Raw genomic sequence first — 17,923 nt, forward strand, 5'->3', positions numbered from 1 at the left:
AACACTAGAGTACCGAGCTTCCAATTCCCAGTTCCGATTTCCTCTCTGCAATAGACTGCAAATATCTTCTCTAAAAACATCTACAAAGGAACACAAAAGCGTTTCCCTGAAACGTGAATTTTAAAATATTCAAATTTTATTTTGGGTCGCCCGTGGCTACAAAGTGCTAGCGTCACAGTGTTTTCCTAGGGTTAATACAATAATACTAAAATCCAACGCTAAAACATGCAGGGAGCAATACTTCTTTTTCCATTTCTTCTGAATAACACGAGACGAATAATAAATAACTTCTTTCAATATTTGCATTTTAAGGTTTCGTATTCTCGCTGCACCGTAAGCACACTGTACGTGTGGGTACTTCAAGTACGAAGAATTACAAGAATAATTTAAATATCACCCGAAGGCTAAATCATACATAAGAAAAATGTTTCTCCACTCGTTCACAAAACTTGTTCCACTTGTAGCAGGAAGCCAATCGTAAATTTTTTGAAAAAACTTGTGTCCTGCAGCGTCAGTTATTTGGGTCCGAGATTCGGAAGCGCGAGCAACTCTTACCAAAAATGGTTGCTTACCTAGATTGTCCTGAGGGTATAGAAAACATTCTGTACCTCCCTCGCAATCAAGGTTTTCCTCAGAGAATTCTTTTCCTCTCCTTGAAGATTTAAGGCAACAAACGGTCACACCTCGAAGGAAATAAAAAACCAATAAAAAGATGCGGTTTTGATTGAACAATTTGGTCCTACCCATATGGAAATAGCAAGAAACTGTATTTATTCCGATTGACATGAGTCTTCTAGTAATACAAGTCTACGCAAACAAAACCTGCATTTTCTTCCAACACCATTAATTTTTCGCTGATAAGCGAAACATAGACATGCACAAGAGTGTTATCTGCGCATGTGTGATACAGTTATAATTAAACGCGCGAACAAATCAAAAATATTTTCAATACATACGTGTCCAGCCACAGGTATCTCTGGTACAGTCCTAATAAGTAGAAACTTCCGTATCCGAACTAATAGGGAGACAAAAGTGACCAAAAAATAGAATTTTCGGATAATAGAACAATCACTTTCTTTTATATTGAACGTCATTTATTTAAGTAGAAATGAACAAAATTAACAATTTATTTCAATATCTATCGATCCCATTTCCTTTTACTTGCTAAATAACATAAGCGTGTAATTTTCAATATTGCGTTTTTGCTTTTTAATGTCTGAGATTGTAGATTTCCCAATTTTTTGTACTACAAGTGTAGTTTTGCCAATTTCGTTGCACTTTCATCACTTTCGAGGTCTTTCAACAGTTAGAACTAAACATTTCAGTTGCTTGTCATTATGATACGTAATGTGTCAGTTTTATACTGAATTATCATGATTAGGATGTCATCGACCGAACACAGGAAATTATATATTGCATTGTATCAAGCTGTAGCTTGAGAGTTATTCGCTAAGCTATTAATGGCTGTATGTAAAAATCACAAGTCGAATATCATTCTTCTAATTACCAATTCACCATTCTGTAACCATGTTCAGTTCTTGCTATCGGTCAGTCTACGTGATATCCCCAAAAGATTAAAAATGTATGCTGCGTTATTTCTACCATATTTCAACCTGCATTAGAAACGACTAACGTGACGTGCCTTCTAAACTCTCAGATGCAAATAATGATAATGCCTTCTACTCTGAAGGATGAATTACGTATAACAAAAGGAAATCCATGTTAGAGGATTAAATGCGCTACCATCAACACAATCCACGTTTACCTCAGTAAATTCGAGAAATATTACTGCCTATGCAAGATAGTTCATTTCGAGATATTATACTGTGAATCGAACTCATAAAACCGTGCTCTGTCCTAGTACACTTTTCATACTTTAACTACCATCATACGGGAGTGTCAACGTTAACGATGTCGGCGAGATTTCGCCGCGCAAGTCTCGAAAATTCGAACGAAACTCGTTCAATGGAAAAACCTCCCCTCGAACCCGGGCTTCGTCGTACTTTCATCGATTCACCTGCTTCTTCGCCGTCACGAGTGTTTGCTTACGCGGAAAAGTATTGAAAGAAGAAGAAATTATTACCTTGCATCGGTGGCTGCAGTCTGCATAATGAATTCCGCTTAACATTCTCTCTTGCCTGACGTATACATGGCTGCTTAGCTCCTACACTCACGACTCTATGAGAAAGGAGGGAAAGTTTCTATTGAGTTAGAAGGAAATGAAAATCTTTCGTTGGTTCTTGAGCAAGAAAGGCATTACCTAAGTAAATATTTTACTTAAGAATGGAACTTTACGCTTCTCCCGTGAGAAATGGTAACGATGCTTTGCAAAGTATAATTCCTGAATCATGCGTTAACATATCACTGTCCTACATGAATTTTTGAATTCCTCCTAGACTGCGCTCCTGTACATTCATGGGAAAGAAAGTAGACCGAATTTAAGATTTACCGTGTACTGTTAGTTTGTCCAGCATGAGGTTTGTTAAACAAAAAAATCAGCCCGCCGGAGCGAAACACAACTTGCGCCTCTAAATCTTCAGACTCGGTCACCGCCAGCAAAATTCATTGTGGCTCCGTAAACGGTGTGGAAAAAAATTCCTGGGTCGAACGCGAAGGAGGTGGAGCTAGAGTGAAGTTCCGGGGAGGGGAGAGAACGAGAGAGAGAGAGAGAGAGAGAGAGAAAATTACGGGTAAATTTCGGGGCAGTGCGGTGAAATTAAATTTCGCGTAGCATGAAAAAACGAGAAGTCGCGCTGGACATTTCTGGCATCGTTAGATAGCCGGTGTATCGTTCGGTATGCGATAAGTCGACAGTTTGTTTTAATATATGTAGAGCGTGGCTCTGTCGGGAAATGTGATACGTTCGTCTATGGTGGATTTAGATATTAAAAGAGAAAAATGAAATCTTTTCCACTGAACCGTTGCGTTGCAAAATTCAGCACTTAGAAAATAATCGAAAATTTAAATGCTTTCAAATACGTACTTTTAAGACTGTGGTATAACTAATAAGCATGTTCGTGAACATTGGTATGGAATATAACTTATAAATAAAATGTTCAGTTCTATTGAAATATTTTCACTATCTTGATGCCTGGGAGTGTGCCAGATTGTTGTTAACACCCTGCATATTTATTCTATTCAAAGCACACTTATTCACTTCGATTAAACAAAAATTCCTCGTCAGGGAAGAATTCGATATTTCCGATATTCCATAGACATGCACACGATCAGTTGGCAATTTATTTAATCGTTGAATACTTCCGTGAAACTTTCATAACTGGAACGAAGACTCGAAGTTTCTCGGTGCCTTATAATTGAGGAAAGATAGTTTTCATCGGTAAAAAGTTTCCCGTAATTCCGGCATTGCGCGAACACGATTAGTTTGGAAATATCTGCGTCGAAGAATTCAATAGTACGTCTCCTGGCGCTGGGACAAGAGGAAAAGTAAAGCTCTCGGTTGCTCTATGAAGGTATCTCACATATCACAGCTAGGTTATCCGAGCGATGCCCCTGCGAGACTGAGAATGCGAGTGAACGATCCGTTGATTCTCCGTGACACGATCTAGTCGAGAAAAACGCGCGAAATTAAATTCTTGTGAATATGAAACGATGACGTGGGAACGGGAAACATCGGAAACCTCGATCTTTGAGTCCCTGGACACGCTGGGCGACGGGAATATGGACAGAACCGGGACGAGGATTGACAGGAGAATTTTATTAAAAATTCAGTGTCCTCGTTGCAACTCTGTGCTCCTAGTTCCATCATGTAAACGGGCTCTTTTATTCACTAAACTCCTTTAGTCGTAACGAAGACTATTTTACTGTGATTTCTTTGGTGCCAATGTTATTCTGTTTAGTTTGATGGGGTTGACAATTTCGAATAAGAAATCCTATGCTTAGTGTCACTTATTGTCATTAGTATCTATACGTATTTCAAGCTGAGTACTTCATATTCTTGTAGTAATAATTAGTTTATCTGAGTTTCAACTTTTGACATACCAAGGAACAATTTATAGTTTTTAAACTTATTAGGATCATTTCAAGATAATGAACTGACACGAAACTCGCAGCTTTAAACCACGACAGGTGTTGCGTTAGAACATTCACGAAATGGTAAATGGCGTTGGATATTTCTCCCAGGGTGGCAATCGGGAGTACCAGACCGAGTCAGATCACATGGATCGATGTCACGAGCTTTGTTACGAGGGATCGAGTGGGCAATTATCGTCACCCGTGTCCTTTTGTGTCGGGTTGAGCAAAGAGGAACAGTGTTGGCTTGAATTACAAACGGCACTGGCCGTCCCATTTGGGTTTCTGGGTTTCCTTGCAACTTCCGCAATATGGGACGACCCACCATATTTCAATTTGATGCGCTACGGAGGGAAATGAAGCTTAAAGCTGTTCAACCTTAATTCCTTCATCAAGGGGTTGGTTTTTGGAGCAAATATCAACAGAAGCAACAATAAGGAGGTGGCAACAAGTGCTTTTAACACCCTAATGGTTTCTATCGGGCGGCCTCGGGGAATGTTGCCGATATGCTATTCTCAAAGGACTTCGCTGGTGGTAGAGAGGAAACGGTTGTGGGTTGAGGAGGAAGGTTACAGGAAGCCACGTCGCGGCATTCCACCGATCCAAATGAATTCTTAAACCGTTCTGACGCAGAGGAATGCGCGGCAGCCTCATTTTCCAACCTCCTTTTTCCTCTCCTTCCCTCACTCCGTCCTTCATCGTTTTCCTTTTGCGATATAGTTCCTCCCGACACTCTTAGACAGCTTAGCTCCCTGAAAATCACCCTTCTTCCGCATCATATTCAGAAGTCTGGTGTATTCCTGCTTAATGAGTCCTCCCTCTTTTCTGTCTCCGTCTCAAGTGTTCTACCTTTGCTAGTCCAGTAGCGTAAATGCTTAAAGTGCGCGAAGTGCAACATTGGAAATATCGTCCTCTCTGTAAGTTAGGTTTCTCCAATAATTCTTCCCATTTCAGTCTGTGAGAAAAATTTCCGTCACGTTCTAAGCGAGCCTCTAGCCTCCGACGCCAGTGAAATTGATTTCGTCATACGTTCAGACGTCACATTCCCGCGTGTAATTCAATAGGGTTACAGACGCAAAACAGACGAGAAGGAATTCTTCGTACGGTTCCATCGGCATACGAGATACACTCGTAAATTCGGTTACGTCATTACGAAGAAGCGTAAGTCGTAAATCGAATAAAACTGTTTCAGGTTGGGTAGGCTGGTAGCACGAATGCTACTTTAGGAACGAGTAACATGCTTCCCGACCTTCTACGTTGTTGGAGGCGAAGGAGATCTGGCGGAACGGTCGATCTGTCAGGATCAAACGCTTGCACAGGGTGCAACTTGATTTACACTTCCTTCAGCCCTTCTTTCTTTCGTTATTCGAAAACGAACTATTCTTTGACTCTGGAGAGGGTAGTGTGCATATCTGAATATTAAGAGGTCGTGAGTGAATTTCTTGTCCCAACTTTTTGCATATGCATTGTAGACTAAACAGAGTAATAGTATCAAAGTTTTTAAGTCAGTAACCCTATATACAGAGATCGATAACTTTTTCCCCTCGGTAGACTTCCGCTTAGACGTCAGAGTCTCCACTCTTTATGGATGATTTAAAGCGGATTCTTTCACCACCATCTTCCCTTTTTTTAAAACTCGGCAGAAAGAAGTTACCACAACCGAGTGTTTGCTGTCCGTTTAAAAGACAAAGCTAACACAGACACTGATCCCAGAGCAGCAGCGTTAATGCTTGTCTTTCTACATGAATTCTTCTCTTTCTGTTACAGCGTGAAGACGGACATGGGAGCCAGCGGCGCGATATCTAGGCTCTACATAGCAAACGCAAATAAAAAGGACAGCGGGAACTACAGCTGCGCCCTGGCGGATGTGGCCGCAGCCACCACGGTCTCCGTCCATGTGTTAAATGGTACGTTTAATGTTTGTTTGGTGTCATGCAGGCAATATGAGTTTACTTTCATGCACTACAAATATTTACGCAGAGATTATGAAGTAAGCAAGACAGTCCTTGTTGTCAGAGGAATAGGTACCACTTGTTGGTGAATATCACGGTAATTTTAGAACCACTTCTTCAAGGTAAAAAGAACATTGAAGTAGAGTTAGAAGGAAATAAAGGTATGGCTGAATTTTTAAAAAGTTAGAATTCCACTTTGTCTATCGATGCCTTGCGAAAAAACTGTAACAAGCGACAATAGTGCGTAAACTTACACAGCATCATTAATTTCAGTCGATACTTGAACTTTAATATATGACATACTCAAAGTGTGAGGGGTTTCACTAGAATTCACTAACTGCTGAATATTTCTCATCTAACTAGTGATTGATTAGTTCACTTATTTAGGTGGCTTGCTACTTTCGAATCTGATTAAGACTAGGATTAGGTGTCAGCTATTTCCGAATTCAGTATCGAAATAGTTGAAGATGTTTCCAAGCTGATTTCCGTGGACTCAGCAATCGATGGGTCAGAGACCATGATCTCCTTTCCATTTCACTGTTCTCAAACAAGGAAGTGCAACGGTACCTGTTCTACAGATGGAACTTGAGCAATAACGCGGAATTTCCTCCAGGCTCTGAGTCCTCTTGCTACTTCGGTCACCGAGATTCGTTACAACTAATTTCTAATTTCCCCTAGAGGAACTTTAGGGTTTCTGATACGTGCGCTATATGATACAGGAGAAGCTGGAAGCTATTAACAATGTGTCAAAGTTTCTGTCTTTAAGTTTGCTAACTCTGATTTCGATAGTGATTTTAAAGGAAAAATCAAAAATATTATATACATATTTGGATGAGAACAAATCTTAATAAATGACTTGTTTAAATTCATATCTGCTGATTAATTGAATTAATGAATTCAAGAAGGCTACAAGTCCAAAATTAGCTGTTATCAAATAATCTTAAAACTAAATTTGGACTCCACGTGTAAGAAAAGAAAGTGGATTTAGAATAAGTGGACTCAATACACTCTGACTCTGGGGTCCAAATATAGATGACTTAAGACACAAACGTTGTATGTTCACTTTTGATCAAGTTTGAGGTTTCATATTTTAGATAGATTTTGTACTATAAATAGATTTTATATTATAAAATTTTAAACTTGACCAAAAGTGGACATATAACGTTTATGCACTAAGCCATCAATATGTAAAATGCACAGAACTACACATTGGGATCAAATACCTCCAAATGTGGATTTTGGACTTGTACTGTTCTTCAACTCATCGATTCAATTCTAAGATTCTAAGTATTAAAAATTAAAACGTATTACAAATTAGATACGTACATATGTTAAACCTATATTTGCATGATGAGCTTTCAAGGTCATCCATTGAGTCTTTAGTAGCCGTATGCTTGAAATTATATCGGACGCTAGAGGCTCTGTTTGCTTGTGATAACGGTGTTTGGGCGGCTTGGAGGAGAGGGATAGCTTATGTACCGTGTGCCTATCGATATACGTAATTTTCCAGACTCTTGCACGATCGATAATTGATTTTCCATGGCTTTCAACGACACATTCTATTATCGTTTCTTTTCAAGCAGTTTCTTCCTCCCTCCTTTTTCTTTCGTTTATGAAAATCATGCAGTGAGTACGAATGAGTAATCGAAAAGGGTGAACGCGTCGGAGTCATGAAGACTGTCGATGGCAGCTGGCGCGATTGCTATTCACGAACCTATCAGTTTATCTCGATTTTCATTTCCCTCGTGCCACTGGCGTAACCATCGACATCGACAGAACTACTTCAAGAAAATAGTCTGCCACCAGTTATTAAGCACACTGGACCGAAGAGGTACTCGCTGAAATCGCGGCACAACTTTTGATCGAGGAACTATCCGTACCATTGTTCCAAAAACGCAACATGTTTACAGTGTAGGAACATCATTATCAAGAGGACACTTTAAAGGAGTTTCAGCTCGACTATAATGGAAACTTAAGTACAGGAAACAAACGTCGAGAGAACTTGAAGCGAAATAAACTTTACACAAACATTAACAATGAGTGCCAACTGATAATGATTTGTTGGACTGAGTCCTAAAAGGTACGTTGTGTTTGGTCAATTCCCATAAAGTTCAAGCTAGAATAAAATTCTTTGCAGCCAGGAAGTCAAATAAAGTCCTGCAAGCCCATCCCTAATTCCGTTGTGGATGAGAACTAATTTATTCTTCCTCAAACGCTTGGAAGTGGTGATTACTAGAGGGTAGTTTAGTGCAGCAACTCTAATAAGCATTGTCTGCGAAGGGAGTGAGGACTTAAATCCCTATACAACACTAATTGACAACGAGTTATAGGTATATTCCTATCGTAGATGCCAAGCTCCCCACATGCTTGTTAACCATTGTGGATCTCAACGCCCTGGATTTGTAGTTTCTAGTTATCAATGTGTATTGAACTCAGAGCTCTCAGAAAAATGATTTCCACAGCTGATCCATAGATACACAAATCCTAACTAAAGTCTCGTCTTCAGGCGTTCGTGTTCATGGGTTTTGAGAAGCGAAGTTCGCAGCAGCAAGTTTCGAATTTATTCTGCTCTCCGTTCATTCGCTTCGTCCTCGTCAGCCACCCTTTCTCATTTCCCTTCCGGTTTCCGATTCTCAGCGTAACCGCAGTGTTTCGCATGCTGACCCTCTCTGGTGCATGGCGTATTCATGGAAAAGTTCGTTCAAGATATTCAGGTCGACCCATTTTCCTCTACGACGAATCTTCCCCTTTACTTTTTTTCTTTCTCCATGATTTCCTCCTTTCCATCCTTTTATCGCGACTTTCTCACCCCTTTTCGCCCGAACCCTTCGTCTTCGCTTTCAAATCTCTTACGCTTTGTGTCTTCAGGGACCGTAAATGGGTGGAAATTCTTCTCTTCTGATCCACTTTTCTGCCGTATGTAAGCTGCTTGTCTCCGCTTACTACTAATATCGATACTAGTCTTCAGTATCTCTACTCTAATTCACTCGTTAACTTCTTCTGAGCTTTCTAGATGGTCACTCTTTTCACGAGGTATCTCTTTGATTTCTTCAGCACTTGTTTTCCAGTCTCTTATCTCGCTTCATAAGAATATCTGAGGTCTCCAACCTCTGAGGCTACTTAAAAGCATACAAAATCTGCATGGACATCTAAATAGCAATACTAGAGACCTTTCTTATGTTCCTTGCTATCGTATACAATCTGCTATTCCATTCCCACGTGCATTTGACCTAATATCTTCTCCGAGACCTGTCTCGTTCTCTGGTCTGTTTCAAGTTTGAAAGAATCTGCGACAACGTTGCTCCAGATTCCTCCGCCACTCTCCGTCCTCCACTTCCGCAGCAACCTAAGCTCTAGCAACTTCTGTATCCCGCAGAAAATCGTGTGTAAGTCGAATCGATGAGGCACATCGGTGTTTCGATACGTGCTGCTAAACGCAGGCTTTGGCCCCGAGGATAAGAGAGGCTTTTGAAGTTTCGACGAAGGGTTCAACTAGTTTCTGCGCCAGCTTTTCGCGACTTGGACCTCTACGAAAGTATCGAAAGTCGACGTCTTGCATTATTTACAACGGATTACTGTGAGGCGGCTCGCGATCGCAGTTGGTTTGTCTACCGCGGAGATTTCGAGTTTCAAGAAATAAAGCAAGGAAAGGTGGAACCATTTGCGTAGTCTCATTCCAAGCTGCGAGCGAAGAAAATAATCGAGATATCAATTTGTTTTCAGAAGGAAACAAGATTGTAAAAACCTAAAGTAATAAATAAAGTGACTGTCTGCCAAAAAAATATTTCATATCAAATGTACTTGTACGTATACATCATTACAAACAAGTTGGTTTATTAAAACTGTTATTTAGGTAACATAAAATATTCTACTACAAAAGAATAAAGATTCTGAAAATGTATTGCAACATTATGAATGCTTCAATTTTATATTATTGATTCAATTATATACTCTTTGAGAATAATAAAACTTCGAGAATATATTATTAAGCGCTTTTAAAATGATTAAAGTATTAACTGTCCAACGTAGAGTAACACGAATCACTTGGAAATTCTGTTACATGGACAAAATACTCAACACCATTTCATGTACAAAAATATCATAGTGCTATGCGAAAAATTTTATTAAAAAATTCATTCTCTTGGAGTACATTCACTCGGAACTATTATCAGTTTTTCCATTTCTAAAGATTCTTGAGGATTTACGAACTTAAAAACGCTGGAAAATAGGGCCACCTTTATGCCTTACTGTTACTAATAAAAACATCCAAATTCAGTCAGGAATTCGCTGAAATTGTTACACATCTGAATTTTTACAACTGACAATAAATTATTAGCGAACATAGTTATTAACTCAAGCCTAACAAATGCTGATAATTCAGTCAACCTTCGTCAAATTTGTCAGCGATGAATATGCGGGCCGCGCACAGCAGAAAGTTATTACCTTAGGTGTTGCACGCAGATAACTACAAGAGCGATCATAATGCTGGAAGTAATGCGAATTTGCTTGACAAGTAGTCGGACGGTTGCGGGCCGCATTCGAAATCAGTTCAGTTCTGCGCTCTGAAATTCCGCGCGCGCTGGACCGCTCGCCAAATGTTCCTGCCGTACGTGTGCCCACCTACGGTGGCTCTTCGTGAAAACGCTGCTCCGAGGATGCGAATTACGATCGAGCCCGCGGTCACCGCGCGCCTCGACAAACGTAATCGTCCGAACGTTTTCACGACGGAAATCGGGCCATGGAATTTCTGGGCTGCCCGCCTCGATGCTCGACCCGAATTTTCGGCAAGATCCTCGTTTCGAAGCCAGGAAGCATGCGAGAATAACCATGAACGCAGCAGCCCTTGTGTCAATTGAAGGAAATTCGATGAATCGACTGATTCGAGGAAAATTGAAAGATTATCATCAGGAACAGAATAGTACACTTTGTACGTGAAAGTTTGCGAATCTTAGTCTATGTTATAATGAGGCAACGACGAGAAACATTCTATTGCCTTTTGTGTAGAACATAAGATACTTTTGGAGTTTAGCGTCTAGGCACAACGACAATGAAAAGTTCAAATGCTCATATGCTCGAAAATGCATAGTTTTTTAAATTACACAGTATAAACAATAAGAGACAACAAGATGTTTCTCGTTGCTTTAGTTTAGACATAGGTTAGGTTCCGAGCATGCAACAGTTCCAACTTTCCTTCAATAATTTTATTTTAATATTTCTGGGCTGAAAATTTCATCCTATTTGAACGAGAGCTCATAGCATCCGCAAGGAGAGACAATATTAATTACATTTTTTAGCTACAGCCAGAAGGCCTCAGGGATATCTTTGCATATCTGTCATATCTCTGCGTACCTACCATTCTAGCCACCATTACTACCAAGGGACAAACGAGGATCAATTAACTCTCATCACAAGAAGAGTTCTCGGAAGGTCCTGAATATGTCACTCGACTTTCTGGCTGTGAAGGAATATATTCTCGACAAAATTTTAAGGTGAATGGAATGGTTGCAGAAATCATTCCCTAAGGATAACACCAAATAGCAATTGCAATGTAATTAATAATCCTAGTTTCGACAGATCTGCCATAAATTGGATTGCTATGAGTGGTCAACCGAAGTTAATTGAACGAGAATCTGCATCATTTGAATGTTACTTTCGCACATTAGATGCTGAAGATAATTTGCATCGCGCAATTACTTGCAATTGGCTGGGCACCACATTCACCCGTATTCGAGGATAATAGGGATCACAGATGCATCGAGAGGAGAAAGGACATATACAAATGAGTCTAATTTACCATGGACTTCTTTCCCTGCGACTTTTTTCATTAATTAATATACATTGCCCCTAAGGTGAGCCGTGATTATTAATTAAATGCGGTCCTCCGTGGAAATGGAACACGCTGCTCGACGCCGGGCTGGCAGGAATATTCTTTATCTCTTGCCATCCTTTAAAGTCCCTCTCTGTTGTCTCAATTACTGGAAACTTCCCAGGAAATTATCGTGGACGGTGTAACAGTTGTCGATGACCCAGCCGTTTCCCAAACTAATTCAACCGTAGAATACTTTGAAGCTTCAACGTAATTTGGAGAACAGCATTTGAATAATAAGAATGGAGCACGTCTCATGAATGAATTTGTCTCTCACTTGGGAACAGGGTAATAACTTTATCATTATTATCATTAGTCTTGCTGTAATTCCTGAATTTATCCCTAGCAATAGTAATAACAGTAATTATTATAATTAGAACAGGCAGAAGCTTTTTAGTTAAACTTTACTCAGATCATATTGGAATTAATGAATCCCTCTAACTGATTGAGGTTCTACTCCTCAAATCTCAGGCTTGTACAACCTCGCGGAGGTAATCGTCGGCCATCGAGGTAAAAGGAACACGCAGAAATTTCACAAATCGTTGAAAAGAAAAATGAAAGTAAAAGCGTAATGAACGCCTGGGAGAACGAGGTGGGTGTAAACGGTTGATGAGAAAGGAGAGAGGAAAAAAGAGTAGAAAGATAGGGAAGTCCTCGTTCTCGAAAATGAGCAGTTCTGGCTTAGGTAACGTCTATGAGGAGACAAGCGACTAACTATAGAGTGGCGCTGGTTGGTCCTGGCGTGAAGGCGAGGTTAGAGAGGTTATTTCGCGGGGTGTCACGCCTGCCCCATTAATAACCCTAACCGCAAACTCTCGAGGACTAGGATGTCCCCTTTCTATCTCTTCTTGCTGCTCTTCCTTTAGAGTCATGGTTTCTCTCACCAGCGAAGCCACCCTTCACCCCCAGCCTCTTGGCTCTCTCACGGCCGTGCGGACCTGAGCGTGAGGAGTTTGCAAAGCTCTCTTCGCGAGACGTAGTTAACGAAAACGGCCTACGCGGTCATGTATAATGGACAGAAGAAATCTCCGAGGATGCTATGCAGCTCATTTTACATACGTTTTTTTCAGTAGCTTCTTCCTACCAAGATAGCTAATTTGACTCGAAGTCTCAGCGTCCGAGTCACTGTTTCTTCGGTACTTAAAGCTTTAATGAATCTTGGGACAAGAACACTGCTCTTTCAGCCATTCTTGAAACTACGTGAATTCTTACCTTAAGAAACTTTATCTTGCTATCTTTCTTCCGTTACGTAACCCTTGCACAGACTGAATTTGAGATCTTGATTTGTAAGGAAGTTGTCAGTGATTTCTAATTTTTTATTAGATTCTCCTACTGTTTCTAGCTTTAGAATCTTTGAAGAGTTTATGAAACTTCAACTATGAAGCTTAAACCTACACGAATGTTATGATTGAATCACGGAATCTGTAATATAAATCAATAGTTAAGATGATATAACTTTTACGATACAAAATTGTCTTGATATAAGCTCGCGACTTAAAACCAGTTAGAAGCTTAAGGAATGTAAGAATTTATTGTTTAGACCAGTTTTCTCACCAGCGACTTGAGTTTGAATTTATTATGACAAGGGTCACATGAAGTGAAAGAATCCCGAAGCAATTTGAGTCTATCTTCGAACTTCTATCGAGACAACTCTCTACAGTTATAGTAGAACCTAGTGTAACCGGCTTAATACAAAGCGAGTATCAAACCTGATGAATTCTTTTCATGGTTAATTTGATTACTTTTAATGGATTACTATTAAATCATTATTTCAGTAAGTTATTACAAAAAATAGTATTAATCCTGAATAGAAGATACCACGAATAATTACAACCCAGTTAATTGACGTTCTAGTCCATTTGTTATATTTCGTTTGCTTCGTTTATTAACTAACAATATAGTTTCCCATAAATTTGCTTCGACAAAATCTTACGAAATGAATTATCTATATGTCGTATTCAGGAAATTCCAGGTTATTATATTTGCATCATTAAATGTCTCCTTGTCTGGCAGACAGTTCTTGCAAAGACCTTGCCCAAATCCCTATTAGAATAAGATTCACTAAGGATTCACAATATACCATTGCTTAATTAGTAAACGCTATCACTGAAGAAAGAAATCAAAAATATCATTCCTTGTTAAAACTAGATTGCAATACTACACTGTTTGTAACAGGATTCGCGCAGGGATTATCCTTGCAACTCTTCTGTCACGATAAACTTCAGGATCACTCGCCCGACTAATCCGCTTGACTTCGTGTTATCGAGATCTTCGTTTTAATCGGCGAATCTGATTTCGCGAGGAACTTTCGTTTGGAGGGCAATCACGGAACAAGTCGGAATCGATTCCTCTGTGGCAGTTAGGAAAATAGGTTCGCTTCCTTTCCAGATGAACGAAGATGTCCTCGACGCCTTATTTCAGAGAATTCAAAAGATCCAATTAACGGGAAGAAGATTCAAGACTAATCACGAGAATCGGCTTACGAGCGTAAACACAGTGTAAATTTTTCCACCCTAGTCAGGACTTAATTGAATCTCAAAAACTGCCTTTGTGGAGGCGCTCTCGAATTCTCAAACTCGATCGAGAGCCTGAGATCTGGAAGCTTCGACGATCGCCTTTTCCCAGAGTGTATTCGTTAAAAATTGTTCAACTTCTCTGTGATTTCTCCATCCTCGATAAAATACGGGCTATTTCCCGTGTTCTGATTCCATCTGCTCCCGATTCGTGAGTCTTGTAATTGAGACATTGGGGAGAATTACAGGCGAACGTTCGACGTTAATTTTAATTACACCGCCTTACACATAATTATACGAGGGAATGCAATTATGAGAACTCGAGGGTGGGCGATTATGGATCAGAGAAAAACGAAGAACCGTATATTAATCCAGCCTAAGACTGGGCTCAATGTGTCACCCTTTCTCACTACCCTCAACCCACCCCCTGCTTCTTTATCCTATTTCCCCTCGTATCATTTCCTTAATTGCTGATCCGTGCAGTATCAGCTTGGCCAAAATTCCTGCGTTCGAGATCAAATTCAGTGAAAAATGTGGAAGACTAATAACAGAGTTGGCGAATGTTCAAGAAAATTCAGGAATCCTGACAGCCTAAATCTCTAATGTTCGTTAGCAGGCTTGGGTCATAAAATATCGACTAGAATTACGAAAACTAGTTAATCATCTCTGCATCGCGAACCAGATAACAATGAACATGGTCAGTTTTGCTCATTTGCATCATCATTTGCCTTTGTAAGCAACCATCAAAGTGATACACTTTACATATGTCACTTCTAGTCCCTCATCAGGCATGCTGTTTCTGTTCCAGGCGAAAATCCAGCAGCCATGCAACACGGAGGTGGAGCCGACCTGAAATCAATTTTCGTCCTAATTGTCTTCGCGACGTTCTCCTCGTCGTTCCTGAGGTGACCGTGAGGACTCGAATGTTCCGTGGGCCTGCAGTCCGAATGGTGCTAAACTTTCTTCTTCGCGGCAAATCAATCGCGAGAGAGGCAGAATCGAAAAGACCGAGACGATCGGACGTTTTCGTATATAAAGTCGAAAACAGAGACGTTTTTTTACGACGAAGTGGAGAACAGGGCGAATTTGGTACTAAACGATTCTTCGTTTATTGAAAAAGACTTGACAGGCCGTGATATGTGGAAATTTCCCGAGACAGACAACGAAGTGTCTCTTTGCATCGAGACAGCATTGCAAGCAGAACCTGTTGTCAGATGCTCAATGCTCAAAGTTTTACGCTTTCTATGCAAGCACTGCGAAGAGTCGACGTGGAACATTAAACAGGAGAAAAGGATTATTCTCTGATATCATTTATTCAACCGATTCTTTCAACGCGTATGTACGTATGAAACACACACATTTTCGAGGATCAGGTTAACATATCAGTCGATTTCTAAGAATAGAAGTTGCGAGTTCATCTGTTTGTTCTGACCAGAAGCATACTCTAGAAGCTCCCTAACGAAACAATGACTAGACCTTTCAAGACACGAGTTTCAAAACTACACATCACAGTGTTGAAATAATAGAAAAGTGTGTTTGTGAAGTGACACCTTCATTACAGCAGCAATCAATTTTCGCAGTTCATCAGTCGTTAAAAATATTAATAGCAACAAATTTTCGTAAAACAGGTGACATGAACACTATTTGTCGTTTAAAAATATTTACCTTGTCGATTTAATAAAGATTATTATGTTTAATATACCAGGTGTTTTCCGCGAACTCGAGACAGTGAAATATCTCGTACAGAGTTGAAGATATCTAAAAAGTATATTTACAAAAGTTGTTCGGTATGAAAGAACACATTATGGGGTGTCAACAGATTTTTTATGGATGCAATGGTGAGTGAGCTTTTAAGTTCAAATTAATATTCTTAAATGGGAATATATATTTTTTGATTCATACTATAGTAACTGGTTTTAAGACGAATTGAATCATACACATTTTATATCATTCTTTGCAATACATACTAAGTTAAGAGCGATAGAATTCGCGACGGTCAGAGGCAGACGGTATCACAAATTAGTCACAATTAAGAATCTCCTGCATAATTCGTCGTTATTTGAAAGAACAAGTTTTTCAGAAACCTGTTGAAAAATTCTATTGCTCTTAATTTATAATCTACTGGAAAGAATGATGTAAAACGGTAAATCATTCAACTCTCCTCAAAACCAGTTAACATAAAATAACCAAAAAATACATATTCCCATTTAAAAAAAATCAACTTTACCTCAAAAACTCCTCCACCATTGCATCCATAAAAAAACTGTTAAAACCCCATATGTAATGCGTTCTTTCATACCAAAAACTTTTGTAAGAACACTTTTTTCATAGCTTCAACTCCATACAAAATATTTCATAGCCTCGAGTTCGCGAAAACGCCCTGTATATTTCTTTCTAAATGTAGTGAAATCAACGATTTCATTAATTCTCCTTAATTAGTTCCTATATTATTCATGAATACATTATTTTATGTACTTCATTGCTTTATACGAATATTATTATAAAATTTTCGGCATGAATAAACTCATTCAGACAAATATAAAAGACTTTTCACATAGCGAACTAATTCGCCTTTGCTGGTTATCAGCTTATTGAATTCATTTATTTGTAGTTCAACGTCTATTAATAACGTAGTAATTTTCGTTGAATATTTTGAAGCGAATCGAGCTTGCATAAATTAGGAATAATTTCTCTATTTTTCCTTTGCCAAAATAATAAATGAATTTATTGAATTCTCAATCTAAAAATTCTATCTTTACGCGCTCAAATCTCGTTACTTTGTAACAAGCTTATAATTCATTTCTGTCTGTGGAATGCCGAAAATACACACAAGCTTTAAAGCCTAGATTTTCAAACTTATTTACATGAATGTTTCACTCTATCTAAATTTCTCTCCTTGAACACGAAAATCATGGCGCATGTCATCGAGTTATGATTCTGTAAACAGTGGTCATTGTATGTACGAATCATTGAATAACATCTGAACCGGTCGAAATTATTAGGCGATATAAAATACTTTCGTGTAAATCAAGAGCACTCTGTCGGGCAGACAATGACCGATCATAAAATTTCGAATCACTTCCCTGCCCCCATGTTTATTGCACGCCAGCATGCAAATTTGCTTTCACTTCGCGCGGCCTCTACAAATTTGACACTTTGATTACTAGACCGTTGGGAGGACAATTATTTTTGCATTGGTCACTGGACTCGACCAATGCGTTTGTATAAACGCCGGATGCGCGCGGTCGACCTGTCCAATTCACCAACTCTCTGACGCAAAATCGGCCGCGTTAATCGGTTTTCCTGTCGACCACGTGTGGCTTTCATTTTTTCCTCCCCTTTCGGCAACGCTGATAACACGATACGCCAGTTCTCACTGTGATTATGATGTTAGAGAGACAGCTGAGCCTAACGCTTCGTTCCTTGATTTTCAATACAATCTTACGGCGAGCGGATACCGTAGTCGCAATTGTTTTTCAAAATCGAGTGAACCTGGAATCGAATTTCGAAAGAAAGGTTCCTAACGAACGCACTATTGGCTGCTCGATTGGCCCTTCATAGAT

General features: G+C 39.5%; 1 protein-coding gene across 1 annotated transcript in view; it reads left to right on the top strand.

Moving 5' to 3' along the window:
* LOC143185080 (zwei Ig domain protein zig-8) overlaps positions 1–15,566 on the top strand; it is a 178,818-nt gene extending 163,252 nt beyond the window's left edge. The window contains exons 7-8 of the mRNA XM_076387805.1: positions 5,797–5,936; positions 15,169–15,566. Coding sequence (XP_076243920.1) covers positions 5,797–5,936; positions 15,169–15,269 — 241 coding nt within the window. The 3' untranslated portion in view covers positions 15,270–15,566. The remainder of the gene's footprint in view (positions 1–5,796; positions 5,937–15,168) is intronic.
* Positions 15,567–17,923: the final 2,357 nt, after the last annotated feature.

This window comes from Calliopsis andreniformis, chromosome 10, assembly GCF_051401765.1.
Source record: "Calliopsis andreniformis isolate RMS-2024a chromosome 10, iyCalAndr_principal, whole genome shotgun sequence".
Lineage (NCBI taxonomy): Eukaryota > Metazoa > Arthropoda > Insecta > Hymenoptera > Andrenidae > Calliopsis > Calliopsis andreniformis.